Here is a 24,683-nt window from a genome sequence, read left to right as displayed (position 1 = left end):
CAGATTTATATATGATAATAAAGTTAACAACACTCGTTGAACTGCTTTAAAAAGTTTATGAAAGTACATGGCTGTAGGTTTTGTGTGGACGCACTGTTGTTATCACATTTTGAGCAGCAGATGCTTAATTTCATCCATAAGTTTTCTTTAGTTTTTCATTTATGTAAAGGAAAAGACAAAAATCAGGCAGCAGATGGAAATTTAGGGTACGTTCGGAACAATGACCGTCCTCAACTTTTCTGTTGTTATCCAGACTGAACCACCACACATCGGCAGGATTTACTCCTGTGAGTCAGTTTATCGAGTTCACATTTCGTCCACATCAGGCGGGTTTTGTGCATTTTGTTCGGGGCAGTAACATGTTTGTGTAAACAGAAACAGGAAATTAAATTAAGTTTCTGTAAGATTTCTGCTCACGTTCAGAACTTTCTGCATGTTAAAAGTTACACGTGTGTGTTTTGCCGTGGCTTTCTGGAAACAAGTGGGAAAGGTAACATCACCGTAGGAAAAGGTAATTGGGTAACATTTGTTCTTAAAAACAGGCCATTCCTTTAACAAAAAAGACAAATATGACTTTAATTTGAAGGACTACGTGACTGTTATTTATATTTTGAGAGGAAAAACTACTCAGTTGATTATAATCTGTAACAAATCTGGATATAATGTGTTATATAAACTATGACAGCCAACTAACTGCATATAAAACAAGTAGCATTTACTCCATCTCTGCTTCTAACTTGCCGTGTTTGCTATGCAGTCGTTTGTGTTTTTGATCAAATCTGCAAAAGCCAGATATTCTCAGCTTTCTCTCACACTCAGATCACGAGCAGCTCCCGTCCTTCAGACGTCCAATATCCAACCGATATTTGAAGGCAGTGGTTTTTACACCTCACTGAATGTCTGCGTGACTGGTCCATGTTCTGTTTGCCGTTCAGGGAGTGCTCGGGAGCGTCTCCAGGGCTACAGAGGCGTGGTTGGAGATCAGAGGTATGTCAGCTGCCTGTCAAAACGGCACGCCATGCTTCCGTACTCCTCCTCGCTCCTTCTCTGCGGTATTCTCCTGTCAGTTCGGTCAGCTTTGCAAAAGGAGTCAGCTTTGCAAAGTTTAAGACGCCCGCGGTCATGACGGGCCACAGGGGCAAATACCAAAACTCACCAAATCAGAAATGCAGCTTTAGACCAACAACAGTAAAAATATACACGAGTGATTTTTTGCACTGACAGGACTGAGAGTCCAGTAACGGCATTTTATCTACACTGCATGTTGGCTGCTCTGTGGACTCTGTAAGAAAACTAAACTTATGACACTTTAGTACAGAACATGCCAAGTACTCACAAATAAACTCCCAGATTTTACAAAAAGTGAATTTAATTGAAGCTGAAGAGATTTGTTCCTGCAAACAGTAATAATGAGCCAATTTGTGGGTTCTGAAAGGACGTTCTCCTCTTTGACCCACAGTATGAACAAAAATCAGATTTACAAGCTTACAAATATGTGAAAACATTTGTGTAAAGACTTCATTACACTGAAGTCCTTAGAAATAGCTGTTTAAAAGTGTTCAGGAAGCAGTGACCCTGAGTTCATGGCATCTTCCAATAAATACAAGCTCCCATTCATTAACCCTCCTCAGTGGTACACTTACAGAAACTTCTAGGTGTCCTGGATAAAACTGATGCTGGTGTACAAACGTAAACATCAAACTATTCGTTTGTAGTCTTTATTTTGCTGCATGATATAATTACTTTCACATTTCAGTAATTTCAAGTATTTAGTGAGTTTTACAGCTATCAAATCTTTCTCCTTCCTGGAAAACACTTACTAGGTGCACATTTCATCTGCTCTTTAATGCACATATCTAATCAATAAATCCAGGTCACATTCATACGGGTCTAAAACAGTAAGTAGTGCCAGCACAGAGCTGATTGAGCAGCTTGTTATGATGTTAAATTCAGGGTAACATCTTTTTAATTCTAAATTACTTGATATTATCCTGAATTATATCAAGTATCTTAATATGTTATGTTGTTAAACTCTGATTCATTGATATTCTGAAATGTCTTTTATAGCAAATAATTGGTAATAATAGTAATTCAACATCTGTGTGAGAACTCTGGACAGTTTAAACATCTGCAGGCTAAAACTGGTAGTTAGCAGTTTTGTAGTAAACTTATATCTATGATGTAGGATACTGGATCTGTTAGAGCTCATCCTCAGTCATTGCTGTATTAGTTCGTACCTGATAGGTAGTGATGGCTGCATCTGTTATTTCGATCAAGCAACCTACTGAGTTTAAAGACTCAGTAGAAAATATTCAAATAAGACTGCTGGGCGAAGTGGAACAATGAGTGTCCGATGTTGAAGATGTAAATGCTCGGGTGGAGAAATGTGCGGAGAAGTGTGACAAGAAATTGGTAACATTCTGGGCATGGGTGGAGGATTTGGAGAACTGGAGCCAGAGGACTAATGTGAGAATGGTGGGGCTGAAAGAAGGCAAAGAAGAAAGAAGGTACATGGCTCAGGAGGTGGAGTGAATAATTTCTCAGGAACTCGGCATTATGGGTAGTGAGTTCAAAGTGGGACACACTCAATTGCTCACTGGCCCCTAAACCAGAACATAGGTGAAGAGCAAGTAGGCTTCGTTAAGTTCAGGCCTGCGGTAGACAACATGAGGCTGCTTACTCATCTAATACACATGAATCACTCTTAATTCAATCCCTGTAGCAGCATACGACTTCATTTTGTTAAAGATTTCATTTGGGACAAGAAGAAAACTAGAATTAGCATGAAGAAAACGGGGGTGTGGCCCTCCCCCAATTTAAGGTTATATAGTCTTGCATTTGAAGAATCATTACATTAGCTTAATGGATTATAAGCTATATTGCCTAACCAAAAGAAATTACTCAAAGTTTCTTTTTTGGTCAAAATAGGTTTCTGGTTGTTAAGTGATGACGTACGAACCCTGCTTCTAGGTACAAACTGCACTGTGTTCATTAAGGCGGTTGTCTTTTTAACGTGTTTTATGCTATGTATCTTGTTCTATTTAATTTTAACAAGCCCTAAAAAAATAGTCAGTGATCGTTGTGGCCTCTCTGGGTTTTTATTATCAGTCGTCTCATGGTTTGCCAGACACCAAATATTTGAACGGTTCAGAAAAGAAACGCTCTGAGGCTAACTAAGATTTGTGCACATGAAGCTGAGGATCAGGAGTTTTTCACAGCGAGTCATCCAGACAATGCAGCAGTGTGCTAATGACTAACCTCATGCTGGGGATGGATCATCTGCTCAGCAGGGACTCTTACATTAACTTTTATTGAGGGGAAAAAGTTAGTGTTCATCCACCAGCTTCACTGTGCTAATGTGTTTATATTATGCTAACCATAGCTTTGTAGCTAGCCAGCACGTAGCACACCATTCAGTGTTGGTCAAGTTACTTGAAAAAGGTAATCAGTAACTAATTACTTCCCCCAAAGGTAATCCCGTTACTTTACTGATTACTTATTTTCAAAAGTAATTAGCTACTTAGTTACTTTAAAAAAACATGATTTACAACCTGAATAGGTAATAAAGCGATAGATCTTTCAGCCCAGTTCTACTTTTTCTGCATACTCCATCATATAAAATGTAATCAAATGAAAAGGTCTCTTTTTAAAACTTGTTTTATTAGTTTTAATTAGTTTTAATCTTTTAACTAGTGGGTAAGAACACCTCTTCCACCCTTGTGGTCAACACCGGTGCCCCTCAGGGGTGTGTTCTGAGCCCTCTGCTATACACTCTCTTCACCCATGACTGTATTTCCTCCTGCGCGTCCAATCTCATTGTTAAGTTTGCAGATGACACTACAGTGCTCGGACTTATATCCAACAATGATGAGACAAACTATAGGACAGAGGTGCAACAACTAGAGTCATGGTGCCACGACAATAACTTGGTCTTAAACACCAAAAAGACCAAGGAGATCATTGTAGATTTCCGGAAGAGGGGTCATAACAACCATCTGCCTCTCTTCATTGGCAGTGAGGCGGTGGAGAGGGTGAGCAGTTTTAAATTCTTGGGGGTAACTGTGACCGAGGACCTGTCCTGGGGCAACCATATCACCTCAGTTGTACGGAAGGCCCAACAGCGCCTCTACTACCTGAGGAGACTGCGGAGCGCACACATTCCCAGATCTCTGATGTTGAACTTCTACAACTGTGCCATCAGCAGCGTTCTGACGTATGGATTTCTAGTGTGGTTCCCCAGCTGCACCAAGGCCGATCAGCAAGCACTCCAGCGGGTGGTGAAAGAAGCTGGCAGAATTATTGGAACAAGTCTGCCAGAGATCAGTAATATCTTCCCCACTCGCTGTCTGAGGAGGGTGCACAGTATCCTGCGGGACCAACATCACCCTGCGCGCCACCTTTTCCATCTGCTGCCCTCAGGGAGAAGGTACAGGTCTATACAGGCCAGAACATCCAGACTGGCCAACAGCCTGTATCCACAGGCTGTGAGGCTCCTGAACTCTCTGCCCCCCTCTCACGGACAATAACCATATCCAACTTCTTAATAGCAATGAACTGGTCTGCATTGGTGCATCATATCTTTATTCTCTTCCCCCTCCTGCCCCCCCCCTCTTTCTTAAATAGATAACTATCATATCTGATATCATATCTCACAGTACAATAATATTGAATGGGTTGCATTGTTGTATTTTGTCATGTTTCTCAGGTCTTTGTCTGAATTTCTACGAACATTATTGCTAAGGATTGTCTTATTGCATTGGAGTCACACTGGGTTAAATATGTACACTTGGGTTTTAAGGGGTATTTATTATTTTCTTCTTTTTTTTGGGTTGTATGGAAGCCCCAAACGCAATTTCATTGTTCTTGACAATGACAATAAATAAATAAATACTAAATAACTTTATGCGTCAAGCAAAAATTAAATTATATGCACCATTCTCTGACTGGAAGAAATTTGTTTAACATTTAAAGTCTAAGGAGCTTGGAAAGAAAAGCGTCTGGACTTCTTTAAGTTGCTTGAAGACGTTTTGGGTGAGCTCACCCGAAACCCTGGCTGATTGAGACCCACACCTGTTTTCACACCTTGGCTCATGTGATTAGGTAGAGGATCATCAGGGGGTCCTTTGTCCCTCTTTGGGGGGAAACTCCCACTGGGTTTAAATCTGGAACTCTCCACCATTTGACCTTAGAACTGAAGAAGCTTCTCGGATGAGAGGTGAAACGTCTTCAAGCAACTTAAAGAAGTCCAGCAGTTTCTCCGTGAATGTCACATTCCCGTGGCAGCGTACTGTCGGTGCTCACTCAGAGTTTAGGGATTTTTTGCTGTAAAACGAAGTTTTCTTCCCACACAGTGAACAGTGGACGCTAATGTTTTTGTCACTTTTTACGGAATCAAACTCAAAGTAAGGTCAGTACTTCCACGCTTTAAACGCTGCACGCTCATACTCTCTCCTGCACTCGATATATGATCCACTGTTGATCTTCACACAGCTGTTGTCAAGAACGTCGCACTCGCTTACGTCACTGTCATGAGACACTCTTGCAAACGAAATCACAGTTTAGTAATGCAGTAACGCAGCGTGCTTACGGGAAGGTAACAGTAATCTAATTACTTTTTGCAATAGTAATCCCTTACTTTACTCGTTACTTGAAAAAAGTAATCGGATTACATGTTACTGCCCATCTCTGACACCATTATATACCAGCTAGCCCAACTTCAGTAACCCTACAAACGTTGCTGCTGTTTAGTTGTCTTTCTGTCTTAATTTATGCAGAGCTGTACGTTTTAGTAATCTCAGTCACAACGTGGTATATCATCTTAAGATGGAAACTAGCAAGCTAACTGCCTGCTAACTTCTAACTCTGTTAAACTTCACAAATCCTTTTAAATGCTTTTTTATGGCTGCCTGGATATTAAACTTGATTGTTATACCTGGTAGAGCAGCTACACTGACCATTCTAAGACTGACGAGGCAGATCTAGAGATGCATTATGTTAGCTAAAGGTAACACCTAAACATGAGAAACCTGGTTTACACTTTTTTTAAATCAAAAGATTCAATGAGATATGTTTGACTTAATTAGTGGAATGGCAACCATAAGTTTGGCACAAGAATATGAACTGTTTACTATGAAATGTTAAGAGTTCATTTCCCAACAGGTTCCCAACTGCATTTGCTTTGGCCTGCAACATGTCTCACCTCAGTATTGACTCTAAAACCTCAGTGAGTCCTGATACTTAATGAGCCACTTGTGCATTTAGGTAGGAACACCTATAGCTCATTAACTGTTAGGTGAAAAACAACACGTGTGAGGTCCTCGGTGAATCTTACTGCAGTTTTTAAAATAAATTATGGTTAAGTTGTCTTTGATGAAAAAAAGGTCAACTGATATATTATTATTATTTATGATATGAAACCTGCTGTACTTTGTTTTTATGAGGCTGTCTGGCATTTACAGATGAGTATCTGGAGAAGGAAATGGACCAGAATTAACTGCAGTTAGAAAAAGAGGAGAAACTCTCTCTTAACCTTTCCTGGGAAAAACTTTTATTTTTTTTCTATGTAAAGGAGGAAATGTGTGTTTGTTGAGGTTTTTGAAGACATTCAGGGAGGAATCGCTCTCAAAACAACTGCATTAGGTGGTGTAAGCTGCAGGTGTGTCAGATATTAGACTGCACTTTGTGACCTGTTGTGGCCTTTGGGTTTGTACTTTTTTATCTTTCACTTGCATTTACTGGTTAGACACTGAAAACTAATTGCTGAGGGATTTATATAAATCTTATAAAGTTTGTATCTGTCTTGTGTGAAACTTGCATGAAAAGCATACAAGAGTGAAAACAGATATAAGATCCCTTGAAAAATTATATAAATGAAACTTGAATGTTTTGGATACTTACTAAAACAATATATGAAAGTAATGAGAAAGTGGCCACTTTCATGAGTAAATCATATAAGCCTTATGATTCACTATATGAAGTAGGCCACTATTTCTTTTCCATATGGGTGTGGTTAGGTTTAGGCACTAAAATTACTTGAATAGGTAGTTTTGGTCAGGTTTAGGTAGTTTGTTAGAGACTCCTGGTTGGGTTTTGGTACGAACTCTGCTTGGCTATATGTAGAAAAGACTGTGGTTTGCATTAAATATACCTGTTCATCACACTAACCCTACTTACCTACTAAATGACAAGTTGGGAATAACAGACCTTGTGTGTAAATGAACCATGTGAGCACTAACCTTGGGCAAGAGAACAGGCAGGAATAACTGTCTAGTCTCATGATTTAAGCCACTGCCTCCTGTCTCCTTTCGTAGACTTTATTGCTCTGTCAAACAAGACCGTTTACTCTCAGCAAATAATACTACCACGGCTGGTTTGTACGCCAACAGATCCACACCCAAGGGCACCTTGTACATACCCCTGTGATGCCAGGAAACTCAAACAAAACAATGCTGGAAGTTCATCAACACCACTTACAGACAAACATTTCTGTGTGTGTGAACAAGGACAGTGCTGACAAATGAGTGAGAGATAAAATAATTATAAATTAAACTAAATAATTAAAATGATTAAAAAAACACCATAAATAAAATCACTGGTTATGCCGAGTCAAAAGTCCAGAAGCCACAAACGCTTTATTCACGATAATCAACAAAAAGATGAATTAAAATGTCGGAACTAGAGAGCTAAAGCAACTCACTGAACAATGAAGCGCATATACGAAGCTGCACTCTTATTCGCCAGGAGGCGCCACAGCGGCAGCGAAGCATCGTCGGGCAGATTCTTTTACTCCGGATGCCTTCCTGACACAACCCCAAAGGGAGTCTCCTCCTGGGATCAAACTGAGGACGCTTCGGCTGTTTGGCGCGTGTGGAGCCACAGTGAACCGCATATATACAGAACCTCTGTTCAAATCACTTTACAAGTTGAACTTGGACAAAAGGCACCAGGAATTGAACCAATAACCTCCAAACAGCATCCCGATTGCTCCCGCTACGCCACAGTTCAAACAGGTTCTTCCTCACATTAACACAAAATTACTGACATTAAAAACATGGTGAGAAAGAAACCAAGGGTCCAAAAGGAAAACACAGGTATGAAGTGCCATGTTTCAGAATAAAAGCCTCAGCTTTGAAATTCTTTACACTGAGTCTACATACAGGAGTGCCTTCGCCGCACTTTAATGTGTTTTCAGAGTAAAATGTCTGAATATGTGTACGGTGGTTTTCTTCAGCAGGTGGAAAGTTCTCTCCAGCGGATCACATTTCAAAAGTAACCCACGCACATTCAGAGTGAATCCCACGCTCTTCCTGCCAGTAAAACGAGCTTTTATATCACCAGAGTTCAAAAGCTCACTTGTGATGTTTTCAGGCCCACGGCCTTCAAACAACAAAGAAGTTTTAGTCAGCGCTGGAGTTCTTTAAATTCTTCTTCTGCCTCAAGAATCAACATATTTACGTCTCATCTGAAGTCACTCAACAAACAAACCTTTGAAAAAGTTTTTATGTCTCGCTAAACTCATCTCCAAATCACCTCCTTTGAGTAACGCCATCAGAGAGAAACAGCATTAGGAGGCCGATCTCATTACCTCCCATCCTGTCGTGTAACACAACATTTAGGCTTGAGCTGAACTCATACTCACTTGTGATCAACATGCTGTTTGAGGTGTGAGGACTGTGAGCAGAGGAAACTTCAGCAGGCCTCCATGTCACCCCTGACAGCTGAACCGGACAAACACATGAGCTTCATAAAGAATTAAATCCAGAGCCATATATCCAGCGTGGGAACGGAGCTGTGAAGTCCAGTTATGCTGGTCGTGTCGGGCACCGTGTTAATGAAGTCATTGTTGAAGTTTTCCCCTTTTCCTCTACCACTCCCCTTCCCTTCCCATGCCTTGGACCAGACCATCTGAACACCACAGACAGGGGGGGGGGGGGGTATCCTAAAAATAACCAGAGGGAAGACTTGAGCAGACACGAGAGCGCCTGCTGGAGGAGCCGCTTTGAGTTTGAAGGGTGAGTTTGGGAGATAAAATCTGTACAGATGTTGAAGGTCCCCCCAAGAAGGAAATATTGGATTGTAGAGCGACCTGGCTGCACCCAGGCAGGTCGGTGATTATTATTCCCCCCGTGTTAAATACTATAAAACAGAAAATCCAGTTTGCCTGAAAAGAGGCCTAATCAATAATCTCCTCCGCTCGAGGCTGCTATCACAACCGTCAGACGGTGAAATTACAGACAGAGAAATGAGTGAAGAAATGAACTTTCCTTCTCTCTGAGATCCAGTGCTTTCCACCAGCTCCAGTCTCCGACCTTAACCGATTACTGGTGCTGCAAAAGAACAGCTTTGGATGAAATGGAAGACAGATATGTGACTGAGCCAGTGACTCAATGCGGGAAGGATAAAGTCCTTGCCGTGCCCTAATAGTCTGTAGTTCTTCAAGGTTTCATCGGCTCGGTCCAAGGTATACCATTAGCGTTAATGGGCTTCCATTTAACGCATAGGTGTTTGATTATGGGCTTTTAAATGTGAATAACTCCCTCAGAGAAGAGGAGAGGAGAGCGGTTCGCGGCACTCGCATCATTAATTCACAAGTGGAGGAGGAGGAAGTGGGAGTATGTAAACAACTGATGGACTTTTCCCAGTGTGTGGAGGTGCAGAGGGAAGAGGAGTGGAAACAAGGCCCGATAAGATGCTTTAAAACTGACCCAGAGATTTTAGAGATGAGGTCATATTTCGGTCCATGTCACCACTTAAACTGGCCTAATTCACACTGATTAATTAGGGTGTGTGTGTGTGTGTGTGTGTGTGTGTGTGTGTGTGTGTGTGTGTGTGTGTGTGTGTGTGTGTGTGTGTGTGAGTGAGAGACAGCAGCTGCTGTGAACAGACTGAGCAGCAGGCTTACATTCAATCACTTCTATTGCCTCCTTAATATTTACTCTGATATTTTACAACATCTGGGATTTATGGAGACATCTGGGATGGTGATCCCAGAGGTGTACATACGCTGGACAGAGGAACGTGGGGCTGATCAAAAAAAGGAAGTAAGGATCTGATTAAAGTTTGATTTACAAAATTAAAGTCATAAAATTATATCTGAATATTCTATCAGTCATAAAAATATATTAAAAAAAAAATCTAAACTTTCAGTGAGTATTTCCCATCTTGAAATATAGATTCTCCTTTTCTTCTTACTGTTGGCCTTTGAGTCAGCATCGTGAGTCTGTAACTTTAGCCGTGGTGCTTTTTTGGAGCCAGAGGTCACGAGGGTGGAGTGCTAATAGTCAGCTAACTATAGTAAGCTTGGTTAGCCAGGATACTTTACTATAAGTCAGCTCGGGTCTAAGGGTTGGTGACTAAATGTACCAGTGTATTTTTATTTGATTCAATATGCACCAAAACGCACCAAGAGCTGAAACAAGACGGAGTAATGGGAGAATCAGGCGGTAAGCTTGTTTATTTCTGCTGTCTGACCGACTCACTGCTGGAACCTCTAGTGGACATTAGAGAAACTGCAGGTTTCTGTGAGCTCTGTGAGGCCTAATCAACAACGTGTCAACAATTGTTGCTCAGCAGCAACAAAAAGCCTGAAAGAAAACAGAAGTAGATGATCTCAGAATTATGTCTATGGTTTAGAAAAACCAGTTCTCAGCATGTGGAGGAGGTCTCAATGTGAAAGTCTGCGATCAAGAGACGCCATCGTGAGTGTAAATACAGAAGGTTTGGAACACGGTGCAAACCTTCTGCCTCTGTGCTGTGTACAAACTCAGACGAGGCTGTGTTTCCTCTTTCTAAACATGAGCCTCACAGGCGTCAGAGGAGGAAGAGTCCAACAATACCTCCAGCGGATGGGAGGTTTTCAGTGTGAGGACAATCCTCACGTGTCCTATGTGTGTTTTTGGTGTTTGAGGGAGGCGGCATCAGCATGTGAGGCTGTGTTTATTGCTTCTGGGGTGTGTACGGCTTTGGGTTTACTTTGTGTGCTCCTGAGTGTGCGCAGTTTCATCGGAGTCCCGCCGTGGAGGCTTCGCTTCTGGTATTTCCGATGCAGCAGGACAGGAAGCAAGCCGCTGTCGTGAACTGTGGCCTCCTCCTCTGAGCGATGCACTCTGAACCTGACACTGCGTTTCTGACATTTGCCTGACCGTGTATATCCGCTGCACAACATTAAGCGCCAAAGAGATTATTAACCATCAAAATGAGTGATGGAGTTTCAGTTTCTTTCTGCATCTGGTGAGATGTGCTAAAAGAAATGCCTGGGCCACCTTAAATGTGTGTCCTGCATTCACTGCAAACCACTGGAGGAGCACAGGTGTTTTTGCCCTGGTCTCTGTCTCTGCTGCTGACTTTATGAAGCCTTATCCACTGCAGTGGACCAAAACAATGTCAGATAACTTCGTTAAACATGCTTCAGATCACATCAAAACCACACGTACAGTTCCACTACACAACCACGTATGATTATAATCACAGTAAACGCACGTCTGTCTCCATCCAACTGAAGTACCAGTGTGAATGCGAGCATCTGTCCTGCTAAGCTTAAATCCTGGTTTCTTCTTCTTTGGTGGAGGTAAACACTCTGTTTGACTTGGCAGGAGTACATCCAACCTCAAACATGGTCAATTTATTAGGAATCTGATTAAAGCTGCTCTTCATTAGCGCTTACGAGCCATCTGAGAGTGTGAAGTAATGGGCCGTCCACACAATGAAAAAAATAGTCTGGCAGTACACATAGCAGAGTTTTTGTGTCCCTGCTTGCCTGTTATGTTTAAATTCTGCTGCTTTATTTGTGCAAATGATCCTCATCTGGATACAGATTTGCTGCGAGTAAATTAGCTTCATTTGTGCATCCTTTTGGTTTTATATCAGCTGTTTAGTATCTTTGGAGAGTGACTGATTGAGAATGCCATACATATGAATTTATCTGCAAAGGAGAAATAAAATAATAGAAATGGATACAAATAGAAACAGAATCTACAATTTAATTTAGCATGAATGCTAAAGATTCAGAGATGTTTCCAGAAGGTTTTGTGTAAAGTGGTCTGTAGCTGCTTCGCCTTTTTGTTCCAGCATGCACTCAAGATAACACTGTAGACTGTATATAGAAGATGGATGTAGCTATTGTGTCGTCACCTGTTGCTTAATAAAGTCCTGCTGTGAAGCCTCAAGCTATCATTGAGAGTGCAAAGGGCTCCGTTTCTTATTACACCCTGCAGCATCGACTTAACTTTCACCCTTTATAACCTTAACAAGAACCTTATTTTACAATATGGCCATAATGTGTCATTCAGTGTGACCTCAAACTAGCAAGACTATAAAATCACCAGGAACGTGTTTACTCAGGTCATAAATAAAGTGATAATTTTCCAAATTACCAAAATTCATTCATTCAATTTAGGCCCCTCTTCTGTGGAACCAGCTTCCACTTTGGATTCAGGAGACAGACACTATCTCTACTTTCAAGATTAGGCTTCAAACTTTCCTTTTTGCTAAAGCATATAGTTAGGGCTGGACCAGGTGACCCTGAATCCTCCCTTAGTTATGCTGCAATAGACGTAGGCTGCCGGGGGATTCCCATGATGCACTCATTGTGTATTAACAGACCTCTCTGCATTGAATCATATCTGTTATTAACCTCTGTCTCTCTTCCACAGCATGTCTTTATCCTGTCTTCCTTCTATCACCTCATCTGGTCGCAGCAGATGGCCCCGCCCCTCCTGAGCCTGGTTCTGCTGGAGGTTTCTTCCTTCCCACTGTCGCCAAACTGTTTGCTCATAGGGGCTCATATGATTGTTGGGTTTTTCTCTGTATCTATTATTGTAGGATCTACTGTACAATATAAGGCGCCTTGAGGCGACTGTTGTTGTGATTTGGCGCTGTATAAATAAAATTGAATTGAATTGAATATCAAACTGGAAACCAGAGGCCATTAGAATAAATTATACATGATCTACCTGGACATTTGTCCTTTTAGACATCCAATACAAAAATGTAACTATAGGTGTGTCATTTACAAAGTCAACAATCACCTTCATTAATGTAAATGCACAGTTTTTATACAAAGGTGCAAACCTCTGGTTACACTGCAGAACATGAAGGCCAGGTTAGACCGATGAAACCAGATGAAACAATAAAACAAGCAGCAGCTGCTGTAATGGACTGACAGATCATCTAAATGTCATTTCCATGGTTTCTAGACTTCAGGCAGTCATTGACTGGCCTCCCTACAGAATATAAGTTGGAAACACTTAGTATTAAATCCACATCCTTTCTTGCGTAACCTGTTGAGAATTTAAGAGGGAACCAGCTTTACCTAGGCAGTGTGTCAGTCAATTAATAGCATTAATAGCAAACTCACTGTAACTCATGTACAAACTCATGTACATGCAAAACTACCAAAAAACATGTTTCTGTTCAACAAATTATTGACCCAACTGTACCTGCAGTGAAGATGTTATTTAAAAAACGCCTAAGCCACAGAAGAGGAAGGACTGAATCTAATTAAAGTATTTCCTGATGCATATAGAGGTAAACTTAAAAGAAAACCAATACCTAGGATTTACCAAAGATGCAATCAGACAGAGACTGTCCAAATAAAGAAGATAGTGCTAGAATAAGAAGACTAGTTAAATGTATTGAGAGTGCAGCCCAAAACCTCAAGCTCAGGTCTATGAAGTGAAATCTCCTGGAAAAATCTATTAAAGGCTTTAATATCTCCAAACATAAAGCATGTGGGTTAACGTTGGTGCCGATCATGTTCGTGTTTTCTTTGGGGACTCTCCTGCTTGCTCTTGAAGTATTTCAGTGATATATTATTTGGGGGATGTGCAGATTTAACTCGAACTTCAGTAAGTCGAAGTCTGTCATCTGAATTGCCTTTACATAGTTTTGTGTCTGCATGCGGCCTTAAGCACAGTTAGCATTAACAAGGACTCCAGCACATTTTAGATTAGGAGGAAAATACCAGAAACACAAAAGAAGAGAGTGAAGTGTGGTGGCCATTACAGACCAAAGCTGTTTTGTTACCAAATGCCCATTCAGCTCCCTCTCCACAATGTGGTTGATATAACAAGCAGAAATGGCCGTTTGGGGATTTACTTGATGGATTGCTTTTCTTCTTGCCATCTTGTTATCGTCTTCTAGAGCTCATCCGTATTTCCATGCTAAAACCCAAACATTATCATGCTGTCAGCCGCCGTTTCTTTTTGATGAATTCTCAGCCGGCTGCACCTGTTTGGACGTAAAGCTGGGATCTGAAGCATCCTGCGTGCCCGGGGAAACTCAACAGCGGGACTAAAAAGTTGTACCATGAAGTGTAATTGTTGCTAGGAAATGCATACAAAAACTGGCTGTGAAGTTCAGCAGTGCAACAGGCCCCTTTATCCCATGTGGACGCCCCACGGCTGACCTTTCCAACTTTATTTGTTGTCACGCTGCTATAAATAAAGTGTTCTCTGTTGTTTTGTTCTGGCCGGTGGAAGAAAAGCCCGGGGACACTGCCAAGGGTCAGCAGAGCCCCTGGCACCATGTGCAGGGATGTTATTACCAGCCTTTCAGTGAGGATATTGTTCCAAAATTCCTCTAAACACCAAGTGTGGCAGTTGGCTCCGGCTGGCACCATGTTTGACATCTTCCTCTGACAAAAGTCCAAGTTTGGAGACTTGTCAGGGCAAAGATGCTAAGCACGAAGCCACAGTGGGCAGTTTGTGTTCCCAAAAACAGAAGATTAGGAGGAAAAAGATAAAAAAAAAGTGTGGGTTCTTTATTCCATCCAACAAATTTCTACTTCTTCTTCCTGGCCACCACCGTCCAGGTCTTCCAGAGGAATACTGAGAAGTTCCTAAACCAGTATTTTAGTTGTCTCCTTCCCTCACCGAGCCGTCCAGGAGGCATCTTGGCGTTTTTAGATGAAGAGTAGTGGCTGAGCTCTCACCTGAGCCCAGATCGCCTTCATAAGAAGCTCATTTCTGCTGCTTGTATCCTCCATCTCCTCAATTTCTTCTGACACCAGGGTAGGAATATAGATCTGCCACTAAATGGACAGCATCACATTCACCCTCAGCTCCCTTTATCTTTCACATCAACTCTCCAACATGCATGTGGCTGCACAGTTCTGTTATCCGGGTGTCCTGAATAGGTAAAAAGTCGATATGACCTTGTTGATTTTGAGGCTAAAGGCCAAACGAGGACGCTGTTAAAGTGTAAGAGAGCAGGTATAGATTTGACAAGTGTGAAGTAGATTCAATAAGACACACACGCAACGATCAGTCAGGCAGAAACACTCATGTAGAAAATATAAGACTATTAACAAGAGTTCCTATAGATAAATGAGGGCTTGTTGTTGACTTCAGAGCCATGAATGGAAACTTGTGTCCGGTGAAGGTCACTGTTAGAGGTCTGAGTGTTCCCGTCAGGAAGTCCCACCCCAACAACAGCTTTACCAGCTCTGATGCCCAAAATCTGTCAGCACCTTCATCTGGAACGCAACACCTGAAAAAGACACCTAACCTTCAGTGTCACGGCCGAAACGGCATCCGATGGGGTTCACATCACAGGCGACTTTTATTATGAAAGCTACTGTGTCATCTGCTTTCTATAACATTAAATATTAACTGCATATTGAGTTTCACAATTTCAAACCAACAGGGCGAACAGAGCGTGGTGTTTCCACAAAAAATAAATAAAAGACATAAAAACGCTGCCGCAAAATTATGAATAATTCACGTGTTGAGGAAAAGACACTAAAATGGCAGAAGACAAAGTGCAGGGAATAGTGCCATCGGCTTCTGTAGAGCCCACCATGCAGCTCCAGAGAGAGGTGAGGCTGTAATTAACCCAGTGCTATAAACTGAATCCTGATAGTCGAAAATGGCTCTTCATCAATGCACCCATTTGTACTTTGATGTTTTTGCAAACATTTGTTTACAGAATTATCACAGTTAAATGTGTAAACTTGACCCGACCAAAAAACAAACCCGGGTTTAAACCAGTCCTAAATCTTCACAGCGCAGAAGTATGAACACCGCAAGATCGCAACGACAAACTTTTATTGTTCAACAAGGATGTGGTGGACTTCCTTTCCCGTTAGCTGTGGCATCAAAATAAGTTCATGAACCTGGAACGCGGTGGCTGTCCTCACTGGACATTATACTGGACACAAAGCGTTTTTCCCGGGGATCGTGGGTGCAGACCACCACCAATTCAGCTGGTTTCACAAATAAATGCATAAAAACTATTAAAATCATCATGAATGTTGAACTCTGGCCAAAGTTTATGCTTTCTGTCAAATTAGTCAGATTACATGTAAAACCAGCATGTCCTCACAAGTGGCTCTGGGATTTCCTCCCTTTGCACTCTGACTTACATCTGGGTGTGCTTGTGTTGGTGTGGGTATATTTAGAAGCATTGTGCTTGTTCGTGTCATCCCAACAGTCCTTGGGGTGGTTATTACCCAAAAAGAAAATCCCCATCAAATTAACAGTAATTACAAGTCTGAAAAACATTTTAAAAAAGAAAGAAAAAAAGAGGAAAAAATTGAAAAATTTATGAGAATAAAACTTGTGTGACTGAAAAAAGAAACGTTGGCACATATAAGAAAAAAAAGAAAAATTTAGAAGACAAAATGACACATTTATGAGGTGAAAACAGCAGAATTAGCGTGTCCAACCTGGTGCTAGCGACACAAATTCATTTTTTTTAAAATTAGGTTAAAAATGTAGAAAATGTGAGACCGTCCAGTTAATGTTTCCTGGAATTTACTTCATTTCTAAAGATAAAATCCAGATTTTCCATAAAGTGTAAAACAGCGTGTTCGTATTAATGGCTCTGGGATTTCCTCCCTCTGATTTCTCAATCTGCTGGTGTTGGCACACATATATTTAGACGCATTGTGTTTGTGTGTTTTCATCTAAACACTCATCATCAACCTGGCAGTAAAATTTTGCTTTGATGTCTGATTTCTATTTATAGGAGCTGATTGTTTTCTCTGAAATGTGTTGCAAGAACAACATCAAATATGATCACACACTGGAAAAATACTGGAAACACACCGGCTCATTCCCCGGCACGGGCACCGAAAACACAGAGGAACTTTTTGTGTAACATTAAGCAACATTTCTTTTGTTGAAAAAAACAAAAACAAAAAACTTTTTTAAATTAAAGTTTTAAAGTTATGAGAAAAATTTATGAGAAAAGATTTACAAGCATATTTAAAACAAAAGAAGATAAATAGATGAGAAACAAATGGTAAATTAATGAGCAAAAAGGAAACAAAAAAACCCAAAAGAAAAAAAAACGTCTATGAGAAGAAAGTGGTAGAGCAATTTAAAAAACTGCCAATTTATGAGAAAATGAGAAAAAATGACACATTTATCAGTAAGAATGTAAGATTACATTATGCTTGTGCTGCACTTTGTAGATGGTTAAACTGATTTATTCCAATAAAGTCTGTTAGAAAAAGAAACTGTATTAATGAAACTGTCCTATTAAAAAGGACTAAAGCTAAAACTGGACTGCCAAAGCTGTAGTTCCTCTAATGTCCACTTGGGGCTTCCCATCAGTCAGTACCCACAGACGCCCATTTAAAATGATCACGTTTACAACCTGCTACAAAAACAGTTTGTGTCTCTAAAGATCTCTATAGATAATTTGTTCCTTTGTGCCAACTGTACAAGTCACCCACTTAACTGGATTTAGTCTTTAGGGTGTGGTTACAGTTACAGTTGGATGCAGCTGAATCCTAGTTTATCCAACTATAGGTGCCAGAAAACACCTGCATTTCAAGCCAACGTTCAACATTTCCAGCCAATCAAATGATGTTATTTGTTGTTGCTGCACACACATCACCATGTTTACATGATGCACGCACCTCACAGTGGGTTTCTCCATTTGTGTTTTTTGTAATTGGTGATATAAAACTGTATGCATACACAATTAAAAAGCACTCTAAAGGTTTTGTCATTCCACCAGTGTTCCCTTCCACAGTTATGTGCTTGAAGTCTTCACCGTGTGCTTATAAATAACGGACCTGGGAGGCAGTGACCACAGAGCACCCTCACTACGTGCTTCTCAGCCTACATTCCTCGAGGTCTCCTATGGGGACGCCGCCATCCACACCTCAGAGACTCTGTAGCGTGACTGCAGGAAGTCCCCGCCCAGAACGCTGTGGTACGCAGGACGATACAGCCTTTTGTAGCGCTCGTGTTCGCCTGCTCAGGAAATCACGCTGTGATTAAGCGGCCCTTCCCGAGTGGCTGCGTGATTGCCTGTCTGTCTGCCTATTATGCTGTCCGACTGTTTGTCTCTGCAGTAATGCGACTGTCTGCTCGCCTGTCTCAACTGTCCTCTCGCCCATATGTCTGATTACCTGTCCGCCCTGGCTGCTCACTTTATTACGCTCGCCTCATTCTGCTTAGCTGTAAAAGAGCAATAAGTAAGATTTTCTCTTTTTTTCACTGCAGCACAGAATCCCCACATCTGCAGAGGGTTGATAGAGTTTGGATCAATACGAGTGACTAAACAACTATTCCTTCAGCTGCTCAGATTTCTGGCTGCAGTCTGTATCACAGGGAGCACTCTCTGTCTAGACACTAAATTACTTAATACCCCTTTAACTCGAGAGAAACCAATACGTTCGAGGAAATCTTAAATAAAATGTGTAAATACAGTTGTTTTGTGCAGAGAGCCACTGAGGACACAACGGTCAGGTCTGCACAAACTTTGCTGTAACTTTACAATTTGAATTACATAAAAAGAAATCTGTGAAACCTCAGCAAACATAAACAGGTCTGTAGCCCCTTTAGCAGGATGGTCCCTTCTTCTATTGGCAGCTGTAAAGATCTTTCCTGCTTTATTATGTATCAGCTACTTAAAGGTACTTTTTGCAGTGAACCTCTCTGAATAGACTATGTGCGCATTAGCGTATGCTACTTCCGGTGGGGAAACTCCTCTGGCTTCCGGTGTGATAGTCGCGCCTTGTTTACAGTCGGGTTTTCCAAAACAAGTCAACCAAATGGATGAATCAAGCGGCCATTTACATGTCTCAAGACGTCTTGGGCATTTACCAAATATATCTGTAGATGATCTTCATCGACTTGTCGATAATTTTTCCCCCGCGCCTCAGAGCAAAAGAGAGAAAGGATTCAAATTTTATATTTCTCAGTATTTGTATAATTTTGGAGGTAAGTCCCAACATACCCTTCATAAATACTAATAAATAGAGACGCTTACCAGCATTTTTATTTATATCCTGTGACTTTTTTTCACGGTTTGTTGACATGCTGTGTAGGTGTGTACATGCCTGGCTAATATCGACATAACTGGGGAAACATCTGGCTTTGACTAATGTTCACCTGTAGTTTGAATGCTGAACATTTGCCCAGCGATCGGTGTTTTCATCATCCGTGTTGTCATTCTCGGTTGCCATAGCCACGGTATCAACAGGTCAAGGGCGGCGCTCCCAAACTCCGGGTCGCTCTGTCTTTTTATTTAAAATTATTCCAGTGGAATAACGATGGAACAACTTTCGGCCAAAGACAACGTTTCCCAGAGGAAGACACGAAGATTTCTCCAGTCTCAAAATATGGAGTACACACCAGAGCTGGTCGTAACTGTGAAGCCGTCCCTTCAGATTTTTATCAGCCATTGTGCGCGCAATTCTGGATCCTTTGGAAAAGGAGTGGAAAGATCTTGTTAAATCTCCCCCCAGCAGTACACAGCGGGACACAGCAATGGCGAGTGTCCAAACCTTCTGCTCTTTGTAACTTAACGTGATGTTTCCGTTTTCGTGTTTTGGACATGATTTTGGAGTCCTTCTTCGCAGTAGCGATTAACCGCAAAATAAAGCTACTGGAAATGTACAACTCTACATCTGGTCTTAAAACAGGAAGTTAGCATTTTCTCATGCACAGTCTATTTAACCTGCAGCTTTCACCACCAGGGGGCGGTGTTTTACCCTCCTTGTCCACACTAAAATAAATAAAGTGTTTTTAAAGACTTTTCCAAAGGACATTTTATGGTACAAAGTGGTATTACACTAAAGTATATCTGATATCTCAATCTACATCCATGTTGTTATACTTTCTGTGTTCCAGTATGGCGTACTGCTTTACTGGATCTTTTAGTCATTGAATGAGTCTCTGTCGTCTGAATCATCCAATAGTTCAGCAGAGAAAATTCTTCAGTTTTTTTCTCAAAGCTTCCCGAGCAGAGGTTTATTTTACAATATATCCAATAACAAAAGATTAATATATGCTCCACACATCACATTAAATATGGATGATCCACCAAACTGAAGCAACAAAATGTCTCTCTGCTCAGCAGCATATAACTCTCCTTTGTCTTTCTTTGGTTTCTGAAACTTAACTCCTCTCCACATTCATCTCCAAACTTCTAATCACTCTACTGGCGGACGATTTCTCCAGCACCGTCCCCTCCTGGGGCCCATAAACCTTTGATGGGAACAATGACTGATAACTCGGGAACAAGAAAAAATTAGGCCGCTGCGTTATTGATGATTCACAATCCAGTTCCGAGGTGTTAATAGGGAGCCGTATTTAAACTGCCAATGTTTAATATACACTTCCTGCAGTTGCACTAAATCTGCTGCAGCTTTTTTTGGTTTGGGAGGGGTGTTAATGGAAGAAGCGGAGGGGCAGGTAAAACTTGGCCGCCTGCCCAGGGGACTTTTGGATTTTCTTAGTACTTTGAAGTGACCTGGATATACAGCTTGTGGATAACTCTTTCACTCTCAATCTCTCTTTTAATCTCTCTCCGTTAGTCCCTCGTAGGGTTTTATTTTTCTCTGTTTTTCAATCTTTCTGTTTTACTCAAGATCACTATCTGTCTGCTTCTTTTGTCGTTTCACTTTTCTCATGCTCCCTCCCTTTGCACATCTCCTACTCCCTTTGTCTTGCTGGTTGAACTGTTAAAGGAACACTCCACCCAAATCCCGACTTTGAAAATCAGACTCTGATCTATAGGAGGTGGCTCTGAGTGCTGTAGTCCCACAGCAGTCACGATGGCATCCACCGGTGTCCCAGTTTCATGGTGAAAAGGAGTTTTAAATATCCGCATGAAGTAATCAGAACACAAACACGGCATAATGAACTTCCACTCATTCCCTCTGTCCTCAGTAGTTCCCAATACTCAGCATTTCACTGACATGTGGCTAAATGTGCAGCTATGATGGGTATTTACTTACATTTAAGCCAAAAATATATGTACTTTACAGCTGCAGGGGGAAAATCACCTAAAGTATCAAAACTGTTATGTTGTATTATCATATGTACTTGCACAACTAAAGTACACCTCCTTACACCAAAGTTGACTTGGATGTGAAAAAGCTCACAGGCTGTTGTGCCATTACTGTAAAAAAACAAATATATATATCTCTGCTTTGTGCCATCAGATGAGTTGCTGGTGACTAAGACGCATTACAGAGGCTGATCGCTGAGGAAAAATGTGTATTTCCGGACAAGTTGCCGGTGTTTTCTGGTTGTCAGATTAATGCTGTTGCTGTAATCTGAACTTGGTGTGGAAGATGCTGACTTGTCAGCAAATACTCACAAACTTCTGGCTGAGTGACGCTGAACCTTTAAAAAGAGCGACCTTTTCTTTGAAGGTGATTGGTTTTCTTTTCTGGTTTGTGTCACGCTTGGTGAGTGTTTGCAGACAAGTCAATGGAAACTAGCTTGAATTCTTGGCAACCAAAGCAATCACAAAAGGCTTTTGGTGCAGCATTATACACCTCACCTGGTACCATTGACCTCCAGGAACCACTTGGCAACATTGCTCACTACCCTACCTGGGCTTGTGGTTGCCAGATGGTCATTGACTGGACTCTAGCCATGTGGAACTTCATCTCAAGTCAAGGGGTTATTTTCAGGCCAGTATCATTGTTAATAGCAATGACCACGCCTGGTGCTGTTGACCAACACTGTGCTGCTGCTGGCTAAAGAAAAAGAAAGAGCAGAGGAGGAAGGCATGTTAGCGGGATGTAGTGAAGGAGGGTCAGTGTGACAGAACAGGATGCTAGAGACAGAATGAGACATAAGAAGATGAACTGCTTTGTCTCGGAAAGAGAGCAGCTGAAAGAATAAGGAGAAGAAATATAGTTAAAGACGGCGCCCGTCAGAACCACATGGATGAATTTGGAAACAAAATGTGTTTATTGTGAATAAAATTGTAGCTCAGAGGTATGTGATGGTACCTGAACTCTGACCAAAGTACATTGAAGGCTGACACACTACCTGCACATTCACCACTCTGACCTTCACACACACCTTTCTGCATTGGACATAAATCTCAGGTTTACTGAGAGAATTGCAAGACTCAACTTTTTAGTGTTTGAACTCTTTCAGTTTCAGGTTAGAAGAGGATACACACACACACACACATTTATGAGACGAGCACTGCTTGGGTATTAAGGATGTGATTACGGAAACATTTGGCAATAATTATAATATAGGCAGAGAAGGGTTTCTGGCACAGCTTCAGCCGTTCCACAAGAGAAAGTTTATTATTATTTGTAATAATGTGTATGTGTTAGTCCCCATAGGGAAACAGTTTCTCTGCATTTAACCCATTCACCCAGTGAAGCAGTGGGCAGCCACCAATGCAGCGCCCGGGGAGCAGTGTGTAGGGACGGTACCTTGCTCAGGGGTACCTCAGGGTAGCCGTTCAGTGGAGTTGAACCCCCGACCTTCCGATCATGAGGCCACCACTCTACCTACTGAGCTATCCCTGCCCCATAATATGTTCAGTATATTTTACGATGTTCCTAATGAGGGCCGTAAGCCGAAAGCTTTAATTTCATAGCAAGAACGTTGTTTTGTAAATGACCCGAACCCTATTTTCACAATTTTTCTTGTACTTTTCTTGTTTCCATTTGTGGTCAGTCACCTGTCATAGACATTTTTCTGGACTTTTTTGGGATCAGGTCTCTTTTCTAAAACATGTTGTTTGTTTTTAGCCATTTTCTGTCTCATTTTGTGTTGTTGTTTTTTTATGCTTCTGTTTTCATTTTGTATTTTTTAGTTGCTTATAGTCTCTCTTAATGTTCTGTTTATGTGTCTCTAAAGTAATTTTTCAACTTATTATATTCATTTTCTAATGATTTTATATCTTTTAATATTCATCAATTTTATTTCTTTGTCTGTTTGTATAATTTTTGATTATTTTCTAACTGTTTTGGGTGTTTTTGTAGTCATTCTGTAGCTGTAGATTTTTTCTTTTGCTGTTCGCCTGTCTCTCTTCGTGGTCATTTTGCATTTTTGTTTTCATTTTGATTCATTTTTGCTTTTGTAGTCATGATGGATCTTATTAAGATTATTTTTTTTAACCTTTTTTTCCTGTCTTTTAGACGTCATCTACTTGTAAAAAAAAGATTTTTTTTGTTTTTCTAGTGATGCTAGCATATAAGCTAAGGTTAGCTAGCTAGCTACTACAGTAGGTACAAAGCAGCTTCACTGACAAGCTAACTAACTAACATTAACTAACATTAACTAGAAAAAAGCCAGTTTGCCCTAATAGAAGTGACTGCTTGATTGATTAAATGCTAAACATTAATGTTCAATATATATATATGCTTTTTTTTTAGGTTAATTTAAATGCCTTACTGGATGGAGGTAGTTCTAAGTCTGACTGTACAGTATATCTGTGTTTGACCTGAAATGACGAATCACACAGCTATAAGTGCTAATCACTTCTCCAAAAGTCATCAGCAGTAATGAGTAATCAGTAAACTCTGTCTGCTTCCTGTCGCTGGGTATTTTCTCTCTGCTGATTTGATTTTTGTTCATTTCTTTCTCTTCTGTCTCCATCCAACACCACATGAAATAGCAGTCTAGTCATAAGAGTTCAGCGGGTGCTAAAGGTGAAAGATTTGATAATTACTCCTTACATATTAGTCATTCATTATGTCGATGTATTAATGCGTACCCTGAAATTACTGAGGGCATTATCCTGAAGTAGACCTGGGCTAAAAAAAGATCAGGTTATCCAGATATAGAGTCCAAATTTGAATCCAACTCACGACAGATGTAAGTGGTCTCCAGCTGATTCATATGCTTTGGTATGCCTTGCTCATTTCCTGGACTCGGTCCTGAAGTCCATCATTAACAGCCCCCCCCCCCCCCCCCCCCCCCCCCCCCGTCATGTGCAAGAAGGTCCTAAGAAGGAACTGAATTATGCTGGGAACGGGGATACAATTCAGAGACCAGATGTTCTGTGTAAAATATTTACGTTTTCATGTTGTACAGAGTGCTTTACTAAACCTTTTCCCCTCAAATTCCACACATTAATTCCCATTCGTTCCCTTGACCTGCTCTTCGTAACGGTCTCTCTATTAAGTGATAAAATATGTTGACTATAAGTGCCCTCATTTCCTGATGAGATACGATGTGATTAGGTTTAGAAACAAGAACGACCTGATTAGGGAGCAAAGAAACATGCATTCACTGGTAGGAGACAAACACCAGTTTCCTGTGTGGCTCTAAAGCAACACCACACTGTTTCCTCTTCATTCCCAGTGGACGAGAATCATGATTCCCGGTGCTGCTCGAGGGCTTTTTAGTGTAAAAAAAAAAGAAGAAGCTGTTTTTAGGGGGATTTTCTGAATTGTTTTTTTCCACTTAGAAGTTCAGTCTGCTGATGCCTTGCTGGATAATTTCACACTGGATGTTATTTTA

General features: G+C 41.0%; 1 protein-coding gene across 3 annotated transcripts in view; it reads right to left on the bottom strand.

The window, feature by feature from the left end:
- LOC146661242 (rho GTPase-activating protein 7) overlaps positions 1 to 24,683 on the bottom strand; it is a 127,192-nt gene that overhangs the window by 31,255 nt on the left and 71,254 nt on the right. Inside the window, exon 1 of one of the 3 annotated variants that reach the window (XM_085421340.1) lies at positions 8,639 to 8,876. The exons of the other annotated variants lie outside the window; for them this stretch is intronic. Within the exon in view, the coding sequence (XP_085277466.1) occupies positions 8,639 to 8,651 (13 nt within the window). The 5' untranslated portion in view covers positions 8,652 to 8,876. Of the gene's footprint in view, positions 1 to 8,638; positions 8,877 to 24,683 lie in introns of those variants that run through there. 3 annotated transcript variants of the gene reach the window in all.

The sequence above is a fragment of the Rhamphochromis longiceps genome, linkage group LG10 (assembly GCF_057381845.1).
Source record: "Rhamphochromis longiceps isolate RC_006_pf linkage group LG10, R_longiceps_female_GT1.1, whole genome shotgun sequence".
NCBI classification, from domain to species: domain Eukaryota; kingdom Metazoa; phylum Chordata; class Actinopteri; order Cichliformes; family Cichlidae; genus Rhamphochromis; species Rhamphochromis longiceps.
Note: the sequence above shows the minus strand (reverse complement) of the source record. Positions and strands in the feature narration are given on the sequence as shown.